The 11,430-nt window shown below is 47.5% G+C and overlaps 1 protein-coding gene across 2 annotated transcripts in view; it reads right to left on the bottom strand.

The window, feature by feature from the left end:
- cnot1 (CCR4-NOT transcription complex, subunit 1) overlaps positions 1-11,430 on the bottom strand; it is a 30,867-nt gene continuing 19,437 nt past the window's right edge. Inside the window, exons 29-49 of one of the 2 annotated variants that reach the window (XM_085358956.1) lie at positions 11,240-11,417; positions 10,789-10,943; positions 10,272-10,568; positions 10,038-10,178; positions 5,614-5,718; positions 5,343-5,462; positions 4,888-5,082; positions 4,580-4,722; positions 4,349-4,457; positions 3,976-4,145; positions 3,404-3,635; positions 3,069-3,317; positions 2,811-2,974; positions 2,578-2,695; positions 2,381-2,482; positions 2,087-2,260; positions 1,840-1,989; positions 1,574-1,754; positions 1,240-1,372; positions 1,024-1,158; positions 1-932 (exon numbers count right to left, since the gene is read on the bottom strand). In XM_085358956.1, coding sequence (XP_085215082.1) covers positions 854-932; positions 1,024-1,158; positions 1,240-1,372; positions 1,574-1,754; positions 1,840-1,989; positions 2,087-2,260; positions 2,381-2,482; positions 2,578-2,695; positions 2,811-2,974; positions 3,069-3,317; positions 3,404-3,635; positions 3,976-4,145; positions 4,349-4,457; positions 4,580-4,722; positions 4,888-5,082; positions 5,343-5,462; positions 5,614-5,718; positions 10,038-10,178; positions 10,272-10,568; positions 10,789-10,943; positions 11,240-11,417 — 3,330 coding nt within the window. In that variant the 3' untranslated portion in view covers positions 1-853. The remainder of the gene's footprint in view (positions 933-1,023; positions 1,159-1,239; positions 1,373-1,573; positions 1,755-1,839; positions 1,990-2,086; positions 2,261-2,380; positions 2,483-2,577; positions 2,696-2,810; positions 2,975-3,068; positions 3,318-3,403; positions 3,636-3,975; positions 4,146-4,348; positions 4,458-4,579; positions 4,723-4,887; positions 5,083-5,342; positions 5,463-5,613; positions 5,719-10,037; positions 10,179-10,271; positions 10,569-10,788; positions 10,944-11,239; positions 11,418-11,430) is intronic. The other variant, XM_085358957.1, reaches the window with a different exon arrangement.

Raw genomic sequence — 11,430 nt, 5'->3', positions numbered from 1 at the left:
TTTACTGTATGTATGCATACTGCAGTTAAGTAGCAAGAACTAAAGGCAAACTAGAAAGGACTACAAAATACAACACATGGACCAATACATTTACAAAACATTCAAAATGTTACAAAATGGGCTGTATTGGTCCTTCTATTGTTGTTCTTCAATTTGGATCTTTATACAAATTTGTCAAGATACAAGGTTTCCATCACTGCATAATTTTACACGTGCCAGGGAGAGACTTCCAGAGCCAGTTTCAAATGGACAAACCATCAGCAAACGTTCTCCACCAACACACCAGGAGTAGACCCCCACCCCACATGGGAGAACTACATCTTTCTGTCCCACTTGGAGATAAAAGGAATCAAATGAAAGTAGGCAGCTTTTCTCGTCACTCTACCGTTCAGCCGCTGAAGAAAAACAACAACAAAAAAGCCAGGAAAAAAAGGATGTGTGGGAGGGAAGCAAACAGAGGACTTTGGTAGTGAGTGAAAATATGTTTACATGTCTTTACATGTCAAGGTACATTTTATTTGACATGTGCATTGCTTTCCACTTGTCTACTCCCCTATTTTCCCCTTTTTTTTCTCCAATATTTACATCAAAGCGTCAAAAAAAGTATATTAAACAGCATGTCCCGATCCATCTCATCTCAACTCCAAAGGGATATGACAAAAAAGGGGGAGGGAAAAAAAACCTAACTAGATCCATGAGCAGTAGTCCTTTCATCCACAGTCCAAATGACTATGGTTGCCAGTTTATCCAGTGCCAACAGTAAAGAGGGAGGTGTGTATGTGTGGGGTGGTGAGGGGGGTGGATCAAGGCCACAGCATCTCTCCGGGGGGCTACGAGCTGGCTGGTACACAGGCTAACTGGCACCGGTGCCCTCCATCACCTGCTGGGCCTGCTTCTGTCCCATGCAGCACTGGGCGACAGACTGAAACAGCCTGAGGAGAGACGGGAGGAAAAGACAGCGTCGGTTTAAGGCGCCACAACAACAGCTGCTCCCAGACATCGCATATCAAACAGGCAACATACTTTTCAATCTCGGGCGCACAGTGCACAAAGTCGTGGCTCCAGAACTTGAAGGCAGGATTCTTGATCAGCTCGATGAAGGTGATGAGGAGACCCCACGGGTGAGGCCTGTTCACTATCAGCCTCTCCAACAGAACCCTAAAGAACAAGGAGGAAACATTAACCAAGTATTCGCAGACGACGCTCAACGACATCGTCTGGACCTCGGATCGGTCTCACCTGGTGATCTGCTCCTGGATGGCCTCAGTGTTGGCCTCGGCAAACAAATAGAGCATCGTGCAGCTGAAGTAGTGAGTGTGACTGTTGGGGTAACGCAGCTGATTGGCGATCGCATTCAAGAACAGGTAACGCCCTGGAAAAAGACAAAATCAGAAGCCTGATGATTTGCTTAAGGTCAGATGCTCAACACCTAAAAATCCAGCTCCGTCTGCACTACCAAGAGCCAGCAAAGACATTCGTTATTTGGGTGAAAAGAGCTTTAAACACAGTTGGTTTCTAAGGAGTAGTGTCTAAATATCTATGAAAAGACCTTAATTTAATGCTGCTAGCCTACCCTCAGTGTCCAGGTCCACAGCCAGATTCTGGAAGATGTCCATGTGAGCGGAGTGGGTGATGGTGCTCATGGAGGGGGTGCTGCCCTTATTGTGGATGTGAGCGATTGCCTGTGTCCCCACATACAACACTAGAGCATTGATCAGCTGGATGTTGTAGCGGTTTCCTGGTTCATTAGACACCTGGGAGACAAAAGACCGCCACAAGCTCGTCACACCTTTGTGCTTCTCTTACTCCTGATTTAAAGTAAACGGACACCAAGCCTACCTGCAGGTTACTACGGAGCTCCGACAGGAACGTCACAGGTGAGCGCGTCTTCAGATACGAGTCCAGATCCTTTTTGAACTGTGACGGCATCACGCCTGTGAAGTTTGTGAGAATCCGCGGAGCGATGTTGATCTCGCTCAGCATGTCCACCTGCGGCAGGAATCGATAAAGGACAGGCCTATTACATCTTTCGGTCTCGAACCAACTTGGCTCATATCCACGATTCACACCAAAGCGCTAATCGAACCTTCAGGTTGGGTGTGAAAGGGTCAGGAAGCCTCATGTTGCGTGGAAAGGCACTGAGGATGAGGTTGCGGAGCTGGATGCAGTTGGGTGGGATGACGTCACAGAAGCCGTAATGGTAATCGCACAGAAACTCTGGGAAGTCGTGAAGCAGAACCAGGAGCACTCGCAGCGTGCCCTGAACGGATCATCAGAACAGCAGACGTTTTCTACACATCACTCAAAATACTCCTTGCTTCAAGAGCAACATTAACACTTAAAAGCCAGGATATTGATTAAAATGACCCTGAAAGATCACCTTGTAGAGGATTTGCATAGGTTTGTTGAGCTCTACGTTCCTCAGGAAAGGGGCCAGGTACTTGAAAAGATCAATCAACAGTTGTGCGTACATGGGCCAACCCTAGAGGACAGCATCGGTTTAGAACAAATATTCAAAAACTATTCAAACAAAAACAGCCATGTGATGTTATTTATGTAAGATTTCTCCTTAAAGACCTTCTGCTGCGGGGTGTGTGCAAGCATCCTGGCAATGAAGATGCGATGAGAAATCAGTTCCAGCCAGGCGTACACAAACCCAGGTGCTTTGGTGGGTCTCAGGATGTGGAAGGTATTGCTGCAGATAAAGGCAAACGTTGGACGACCACATGGACCGAAGAAAACATCACAAGAACTCGCCGAACTACAGTTTCTCGGCAGGACGAGGCCCTTCAGAAAAAGCGACTACTTACCAGAAGGCAGTGAGTGTCTGGAAGTTGATGGTTTCCAGGACATGTTCAGGGGCGTTGAGCTCCAGCAGCAGCATGATGAAAATGCGGTGATACGGCAGCTGCTGGAATTCAGTCTGACGAACATCGTGGTCCTGGATCAACACGCCAACTACAATACCGAGCACCTGTGGAGATATTAAGGTTATACCATAATGAAAATGAGTGAAACTGGGCTATAAATGATATATCAGAATAATATTCAGTGTGATGTGGGTGCACCTTGTTGAGGAGGTTGATTTTTGTCACTGTGTTGGTGGCCTCTCCAGAGTGTTTCACCAGCAGGGCTATGAGCCTCACAAAGGCATCCAGGTTGTGGTAACATTTGGCTCTGATGATGGCTGCACTGGCTGCTGGGTTGTGCTGTTGTTCAGCTTGTGCCCGATAGCTAATCTCCACACACATTTCTGTGCACAGCCGGAAGAAGCGAGTGATCAGGTCATCTGTCTTCAGAATTCCCTGCTGGTGCATCTAGGAAAAAGAAAACGGGGATGCAAACATGAGTAACAGTACTACTTTTTAATCATTCCCATTAACTAATAAATGCTGATAAAAACCTGGCCAACAAAGGCAGAGAAAGCTTTGGTGCTATCCCTGCCAGCAGCAGCGGAGTGATACAGGTTGACCCATTCCCTCAGGAGGTACTCCGCTTTCTCCCTCAAGCCTGGAGGATCATCATATTCTGACGCCTGTGAAATCCCAGAGTGCATCATGAAGTTGGGTCCACCGTGGGCCCGGTCAATCATGGCTTCATAGTTGGAGCGAACCACATCCATCAACTGGGGAAGCCTGGAAACGAGGTGGTAGAGGGCGTAGGAATCAGGTCTCAGCACACTACACCTCCAGAACTACTCATGCCATCAGAGCAAAGGTCAAGCTAGGGTCTGCCACCTCAGACGAGCAGACCACAAACACATGTTCAGATCACTGAACATCAAACACATGTAAGCGCAGTGAACAAATGCCATCACAGAGCAAAGGGAAACATTACCGTCTACCAAGATTTTGCACTAGCATCATAAAACTGGCCAATGGAGCTGTAAAGCAGCCCTGAAGGTTAATCTCCAGCCTCAGATTGTAGCTATAATCATTCCACTTCTAATGAATTAAAACTGCTGTGGTTCATTACCCCTCAGGTGCATTAGCTCTGGAGTGCGCACAGGTCCTCATCAAAGTCTCAATTGTGTGGAAGAGGTCAGCTTCTGTGACGTGGCTCACACTGCGTTCATCCACCAGCAGCAGCTTCACCAACTGCATGGCAAATGCAACCGCCATGTAGTGCAGTCCATTTTCCATTGACTGGAGGGAGGAGGGGAAAACATTTTGTTAATTTAAAAACACATTGACAGAGCAACCAACAGCAAAGGAAACTGATTCAATCAGAAAAAGCATGTTTATGCCTCCAGAAGTTTTATTTCACCAACTTACAGAACAGATGTGAAGACCAGTTAATGGCAGTGAACAGACAAAGACACTACCCACAGAAGTAGAAATGTGTGTACCTGTGCTAGGTGCAGGTCATACTGCTGCATATTTACAAGATGGTTCCTGATCAAAAGCTCCACCGCCTCGACGTTGTACTTGTATTCGTCACGGCATTCAATCAGACACCTGCGAACATGAAGCAAGTCAGAGACACTAAATTTAACAGATTCATGGAAAATGTTACAATAGCTTTTAGGATGGTGCAGGATATCCCATTCTGCACAAAAACTGTTCCAACATAGACGCACCTGGTGATCTGCTTATTGCACCACTGTGGGCCATAGGCACGTCCATCCTGCAGGGCTTTAAGCACCAACAAGTGGCACTCCCTGTAGCGAAGCAGCAAGTCGGCATCGGCGCCACTTGTAGCATCCAGAAGACCTTCAACAGCCTGGAGGATGGAATGAGCATTAAGACCTGACCTGTCTAACAGCGATTGTGAAGACAAAACGACATCAGTTCTATAAACTGCTTCTAAGTATGCACAAAACGAGAAGCTACTGTGCGGAAGACGTCTACGAGCCAAAACTAAACCAGCAACATTTAGTTATCCCACCTTCTGCAGCAAGCCAAGCGCTGCAATGCCATCCCTGGAGTTTCTAGCCAGAGCCACAGCTTCCAGCAAGCTCCGCAAGGCCTGGGTAAGAGGGTTCATGGCAAGCGCTGGAGGGATGGCATGAAGATGCTGCTCCAGGTCTGCTATGCACTTATCATAGATCTGAGCAACATCATCCGTCGCCCATGCCTGTTGCTGAGATAACATGGGGAAAAAAAGTTTGAGTTAAATGCGGCAACACAAGAAGTATTTAGTTAAATGTTGCTTTCTGAGCAACTCATCCACTGAATATTCATAAATGATGACAGAATAATAAATGATGATCTCTCCATGCTACTCTAACCTGCAGGACATAAACTTCTAAACATGTTATCAGTTCTGTAACACTGTGGTACTTTTCAGCATTCAGCTCTTGTGTTTGGGATGAGTGCGTGGGTCCCTGAAAATAAACGTACCTTCATGGGCTGAGCCAAGAAGCCAGTTGGTTGGGAAAGGTCATTACTTGGCAAGAAACCTGGAACGTTTCTAGCAAACTCCTCATACACAGCCAGCTGCTTAGGGTCCACTCCTCCCACCTGCAGCACAGGCACACCGTTACTCAGAGACTGTATCCACAGATTATGAGTTCTTTTTGTTGCATCTCTTCAAATTAATACAAATTCAGGGCAGGTTTCCATTGTTAATCGTGCGTTTTAAGATAAAACTAGCATGTTACAGTGACCTCACCTTTAGCCTGATCTGCTCTGGCATACGTTCAGCCTGGTAAGTCAGAACAACGGGATCACAATAGCGACGTCCCTCCTGGCGTGCATGCTTCCTCAGCTCAAACTCCTGGAAGAGTAAAAAGGAAACAATGTCAAGAAATTTGACTTAAACGTTTCTACACAGTTACAAAGCTACCGTATTTTCGCGACTATAAGGCGCACATAAAAGTCTTAGATTTTCTTCAAAAAGTGCGGCGCGCCCTATAGCGCAGTGCGCCCTGTGTGTTGTAAGGAGGACGTAGTAGAGAACACCATGAGAACGCTAAAGGGTGAAGTGTGGGCGTTGATTGTTTATAAAAGAACAGGTATGTGCGTTATGCAGAACATCGTTGTTTTAACAACCCTGAAAATGGCAAAGAGACACGCTTATGAAGCACAGTTTAAACTGAAGGCCATCAGCTACGCGGAGGAACATGGAAAACAAGCTCCGACAGGTCAAGAAGACGCAGCTGAGTTTCCGCGGACATAAGGCGAGGTGGCCAGAGTTGGAGGAAAGACTCGAGCGGTGGATCATCGAGCAAAGAACGAGCGGGAGAAGCGTTTCGACTTCACCATTCGACTAAAAGCAGTTTCGCTAGCAGAAGAAATAAAAAATTGAACATTTCCGAGGAGGTCCGTCTTGGTGCTTTCGTTTTATGAAACGGTGCCATTTTTCCATCCGGACCAGGACTACGGTAGCGCAGCAACTTCCAGCGGATTATAAGGAAAAGCTGGCCATCTTCCGCTCCTACTGCAGCAAACACATTGGCGACAAAAACATCCAGCCCAGCCACATCACTAACATGGACGAGGTCCCGCTCACTTTTGACATCCCGGTGAGTCACACTGTGGAGAAGAAGGGGACCAGCACGGTAGCGATACGCACAACGGGGTATGAAAAGTCTTCTTTCACTGTTGTGCTTGGCTGTCATGCTAATGGACAGAAACTGCCGCCTATGGTGATTTTTAAGCGAAAGACTTTGCCTAAAGAGAAGTTTCCAGTAGGAATCATCATTAAGGCAAATGAAAAGGGCTGGATGGATGAGGAAATGATGAAAGAGTGGCTGAGGGAGGTGTATGTAAGGAGACCAGGTGGTTTTTTCCACGCATCACCATCGCTGTTGATCTGTGACTATGCGTGCCCATCTCACAGCCGATGTGAAAAAACAAGTGCAGCAAATGAATCAGAATCAGAATACTTTATTGATCCCTGGGGGAAATTATTTTTTGTTACAGTGCTCCATTTTAAACCAACATTAAGACAAGACAGACAATACGCTAACTAAGAATAGTACAATATATACATATATATACATACATACATACATAAGTCACTCATAGATAAATAGTTGGAAAAGAAACATGTGTAGCTGTAGCAGCAAACAGTGTGTTAAGTGGATGCGTTGTACAGGGAGCCACAGGCAGGAATGATTTCCTGTGTCGTTCAGTGGTGCTTTTCGGTAATCTCAGTCTCTCACTGAACGAGCTCCTGTGACTGACCAACATGTCATGGAGTGGGTGGGAGGTGTTATCCAACATTGTCTTTATCTTGGACAGCATCCGCCTCTCCGACACCACCTTGAGGGAGTCCAGCTCCATCCCCACAACATTGCTGGCCTTACGGATCAGTTTATTAAGTCTGTTGGCATCTGCGACCCTCAGCCTGCTCCCCCAGCATGCAACAGCATAGAGGATCGCACTGGCCACAACAGACTCGTAGAAAATCCTCAGCATTTTCTGGCAGATGTTGAAGGACCTCAGTCGCCTCAAAAAATAGAGACGACTCTGGCCCTTCCTGTAAAGTGCTGTGGTGTTTTTAGCCCAGTCCAGTTTATTGTCAATGTGTACTCCAAGGTATTTATAGTCCTCCACAATGTCAACACTGACCCCCTGGATTGAAACAGGGGTCAAGTGTTTCCTGGTCTTCCTGAAGTCCACGATCAGTTTCTTGGTCTTTGCCACGTTGAGCTGCAGATGATTCTGCTCACACCACGTGACAAAGGAGTCGACCACAGCCCGGTACTCTGTCTCATCATCCCTGCTGATGCATCCAACCACCGCAGAGTCATCAGAAAACTTCTGAAGATGGAGGTCTCTGTGCAGTGGCTGAAGTCTGTGGTGTAGAGGGTGAAGAGGAAGGGGGAGAGGACAGTCCCCTGTGGTGCCCCTGTGTTGCTGATCACCTTGTCAGACACACACTGTGGGAGACGTACATATTGTGGTCTTCCTGTCAGGTAATCAACAATCCAGGACACCAGAGAAGCATCCACCTGCATCGCTGCTAACTTATCACCCAGGAGGGTCGGCCTGATGGTGTTGAAAGCACTGGAAAAGTCAAAAAACATGACCCTCACAGTGCTCGCCGGCTGGTCCAGATGGGTGTAGACACGATTGAGCAGGTAGATGATGGCGTCCTCTGTTCCGAGACGAGGCTGATAAGCGAACTGAAGGGGATCCAGGTGTGGTCTTACTATGGGTCGCAGCTGGTCCAGGATGAGCCTTTCCAGGGTCTTCATGATGTGGGAGGTCAGTGCCACGGGCCTGTAATCCTGGGGGCCACTGGGACGAGGCGTCTTTGGTACAGGGACGAGGCATGATGTCTTCCACATCACCGGGACCCTCTGCAGACTCAGACTCAGCATAAACAGTTTATGAAAGACTCCACACAGCTGGGGGGCACAGGCCTTGAGGACAAGGGGACTCACTCCGTCTGGTCCAGCAGACTTGCCTGAGTGAAGTCTCCTCATTTGCATCTCAACCTGGTATTGAGTGAAGGTGATGGGTGGGGGAGGGGTGTCAGGAATCTCACAGGAGGCAACATGTGAAGAGAGAGGCTGGCACAGTGGTGTGGCTCTGGATTCCAGGCTGACTGCAGGTGAGGTTGTGGGGGTGGGAGCAGACACTGTGGTGTCGAATCTATTGAAAAACAGATTCAACTCGTCGGCTCTATTCTCACCTCCCTCAGCTCCCCTGCTGTTGGTTGGCCTGAATCCAGTGATGGTCTTCATGCCCCTCCACACCTCTCTCATGCTGTTCTGCTGGAGTTTCCACTCCAGCTTCCTCCTGTAATTGTCCTTAGCCTCTCTGATCTTGTCCTTTAGTAACACCTGGACCTTCCTCACCTCCTCTTTGTTGCCCCCTCTGAAAGTCCTCTTCTTGTTGTTGAGGAGGGCTTTGATGTCCTTAGTCACCCACGGCTTGTTATTTGGGTAACAATGAACAGTCTGAGCTGGAACAATGGAGTCGGTGCAGAAAGTTATGTAGTCTGTGATACACTCAGTAAGCCCATTGATGTCCTCGGCGTGAGGCTCACAGAGTGTTTCCCAGTCGGTCACCTTGAAACAGCCCTGTAGTTCTGCTATTGCCTCCTCTGACCACCTCCTAACAGTCCTGGTGGTCACAGGTTCCCTCCTCACAATTGGCACATAGCGGGGGGTGAGGTGAATCAGGTTATGATCTGACCTACCAAGTGGGGGGAGGGAGGAGGAGCTGTATGCATCCTTGACGTTAGCATACAGTAAGTCTAAAGTTTTCTCTCCCCTGGTGGGACAGTCCACATATTGTTTGAATGTTGGTAGTGTATTGTCCAGTGATACATGGTTGAAGTCACCCGAGATCACAATAAAGGCACTCGGGTGCTGAGTCTGTAGCCGAGCTATGGCAGAGTGGATAGTGTCACATGCAGCTGTGGGGTTAGCAGAGGGGGGAACATAGACAGCCACCAAGATGACTGTGAGCTTGCTGTCATTCAGGAGGCCTGACAAAGGAACTCCAACCGCTGGACATCACTGTGAACCGGCCGTTCAAAGTAAGGCTGCGAGCGGCCTGGGAGCGATGGATGAACGATGGAGACCACAGTTTCACCAAGAGTGGAAGGCAGCGCCGGGCGAGTTACGCCACAATTTGCCAATGGATTGTAGATGCTTGGGCTAACATGTCTGCTGGCACTGTTGTCCGAGCTTTCGCAAAAGCCGGCATCATTTCCGAGGAGCCGCACGGCACGGAAAGTGACTCTGACAGTGAAGAAAGTGAACCTGGCATGTTTGATGGAGATTTAGCGCAGCTGTTCAATTCAGACACAGGGGATGAGGACTTCGATGGGTTTGATTGATGACTATTACCGGTAATAAAAATGTGAGTACCAAACTCAGTTTTGCTCCCGCTTTATTTTTAAATACGCACACTTGTATGCGCCCTATAATCAGGTGTGCCTTATGTGTGTGTTAAATACAGTAATGGCACACATAACTGAGACTGCGCCTTTTAGTACAGTGCGTCTTATGGTCGTGAAAATACGGTACATGTATTCACCACTCCAACTTGGGCCATAGGCCAATGATCAGTTCCATGAAAATCCAAGTAGATTTGTATTTGTGCCTTTTGGGTTAATCCCCTTTAAAGTCTTACCGTGGCTAGTCTCTTGTCCATTTCAGGGCCAGCCTTCTCCACTGCCGTTTTCTGAATGAAACAGCAAGCAAGTTCACAGTTGTCTTGAGCAATTCTGGCTGCAGCCTCTTCCATCATGTCCCTCTGTTGGGGTGTTGGTGCCTAAAAGGAAAACAAGTTTGTTATTTGATGCATGCTTTTCCTCTTTCTTCTGTAAACTAGCAATTTAAATACACACCCTCGTGGAGGCCTTACCCTCAGAGCTGCAGCAAAGCTATTCTTAAGGTTGGTGGCAATGCTCATGAGCAGAGGCTCACGGCAGGTGATCATGGCCATGCCAGCAGTCAGGTTTCTCATCATATGGTGCGCAGCCACACGCATGCGGGACTCTTCAGAATCCAGAGCGAAGTCCTTCCTGATGATCTGCTCACAGGTCGTCATTGCGATTTTGATAGAGCGATCGACCACAGGGTGCACCAGCTCCTGGACGGCACGCTCCACTGACTGACGCACACATTGCTTTAGCTGAGGATGAGCCTGCAGCAGAGGGATCTAAGAAAACAAGAGCAGCCCAAGAATGAGAGAAACTACTAAGAAGAGATCCAAACACATGAAATGATTACTCATTAATTAGTTACTCTCGGTGTCATCAGGTCCCTGAGGGCGTCTAGTGTGCGTAGCTTCATGTGTGCATAGCTGAAGTGTATAGAATCCTGCAACAGTCTACAACTCTGCTCAGACGCCAAAATCATGACGCAGTCTTTATACTTACGTTGACATTTATATTGATGTGGGGAGCCAGGCCTGCCAATGCATACACATTGATGTCATGGTAACTAAACTGCGGGGTGGGCGGCCCGGTCGTTGTACAAGTGGTGGTGGTTGCAGCTGGGGTGGAGGGAGGAGCTGCAAATGGAACAAAGTCTCCTGTTGGTTGAAAATGCTAATTTGATTAAAAAACTCACAAGAAAAGGCAAAACAAACAGCAAGCACACAAAAACCAACGAGCTTCTTAAAGTGTTCTCAAAGGACAAGTGATGGCCCCAACATGACAAGATTACAAGTAACAATAAGATTCTGACATGTTCAAGTATTCAAAACAAAACAAGACTATTCAAGTTTCAGACGTAACAGAAGTAATGCATTTTGTTTCTACATGACAAAAACAAACATTTGAGATGTTTAAACTACAAAGACAATTTAAAGAGGAATAACATGATCACCTGCAGTAGAGACTGGCAGCATCTCCTCTGGAGGTTTTGCCTCCTTCTTTGGTGCCGATAGCTGCTCCTCGAGGTTCTTTAGCTTCTCCTTGTCCTTCAGCAGGTTTCCTGGCTTCAGCTCGTTGATGTCCAAAGATAAGTTCTTACACAGAACTTCAATCTCAAACTTCAAATTCAACTGTAGTAAACAA

The sequence above is a fragment of the Diplotaxodon limnothrissa genome, linkage group LG7 (assembly GCF_057381915.1).
Source record: "Diplotaxodon limnothrissa isolate DT_005_m linkage group LG7, D_limnothrissa_male_GT1.1, whole genome shotgun sequence".
Classification (NCBI taxonomy): domain Eukaryota; kingdom Metazoa; phylum Chordata; class Actinopteri; order Cichliformes; family Cichlidae; genus Diplotaxodon; species Diplotaxodon limnothrissa.
Note: the sequence above shows the minus strand (reverse complement) of the source record. Positions and strands in the feature narration are given on the sequence as shown.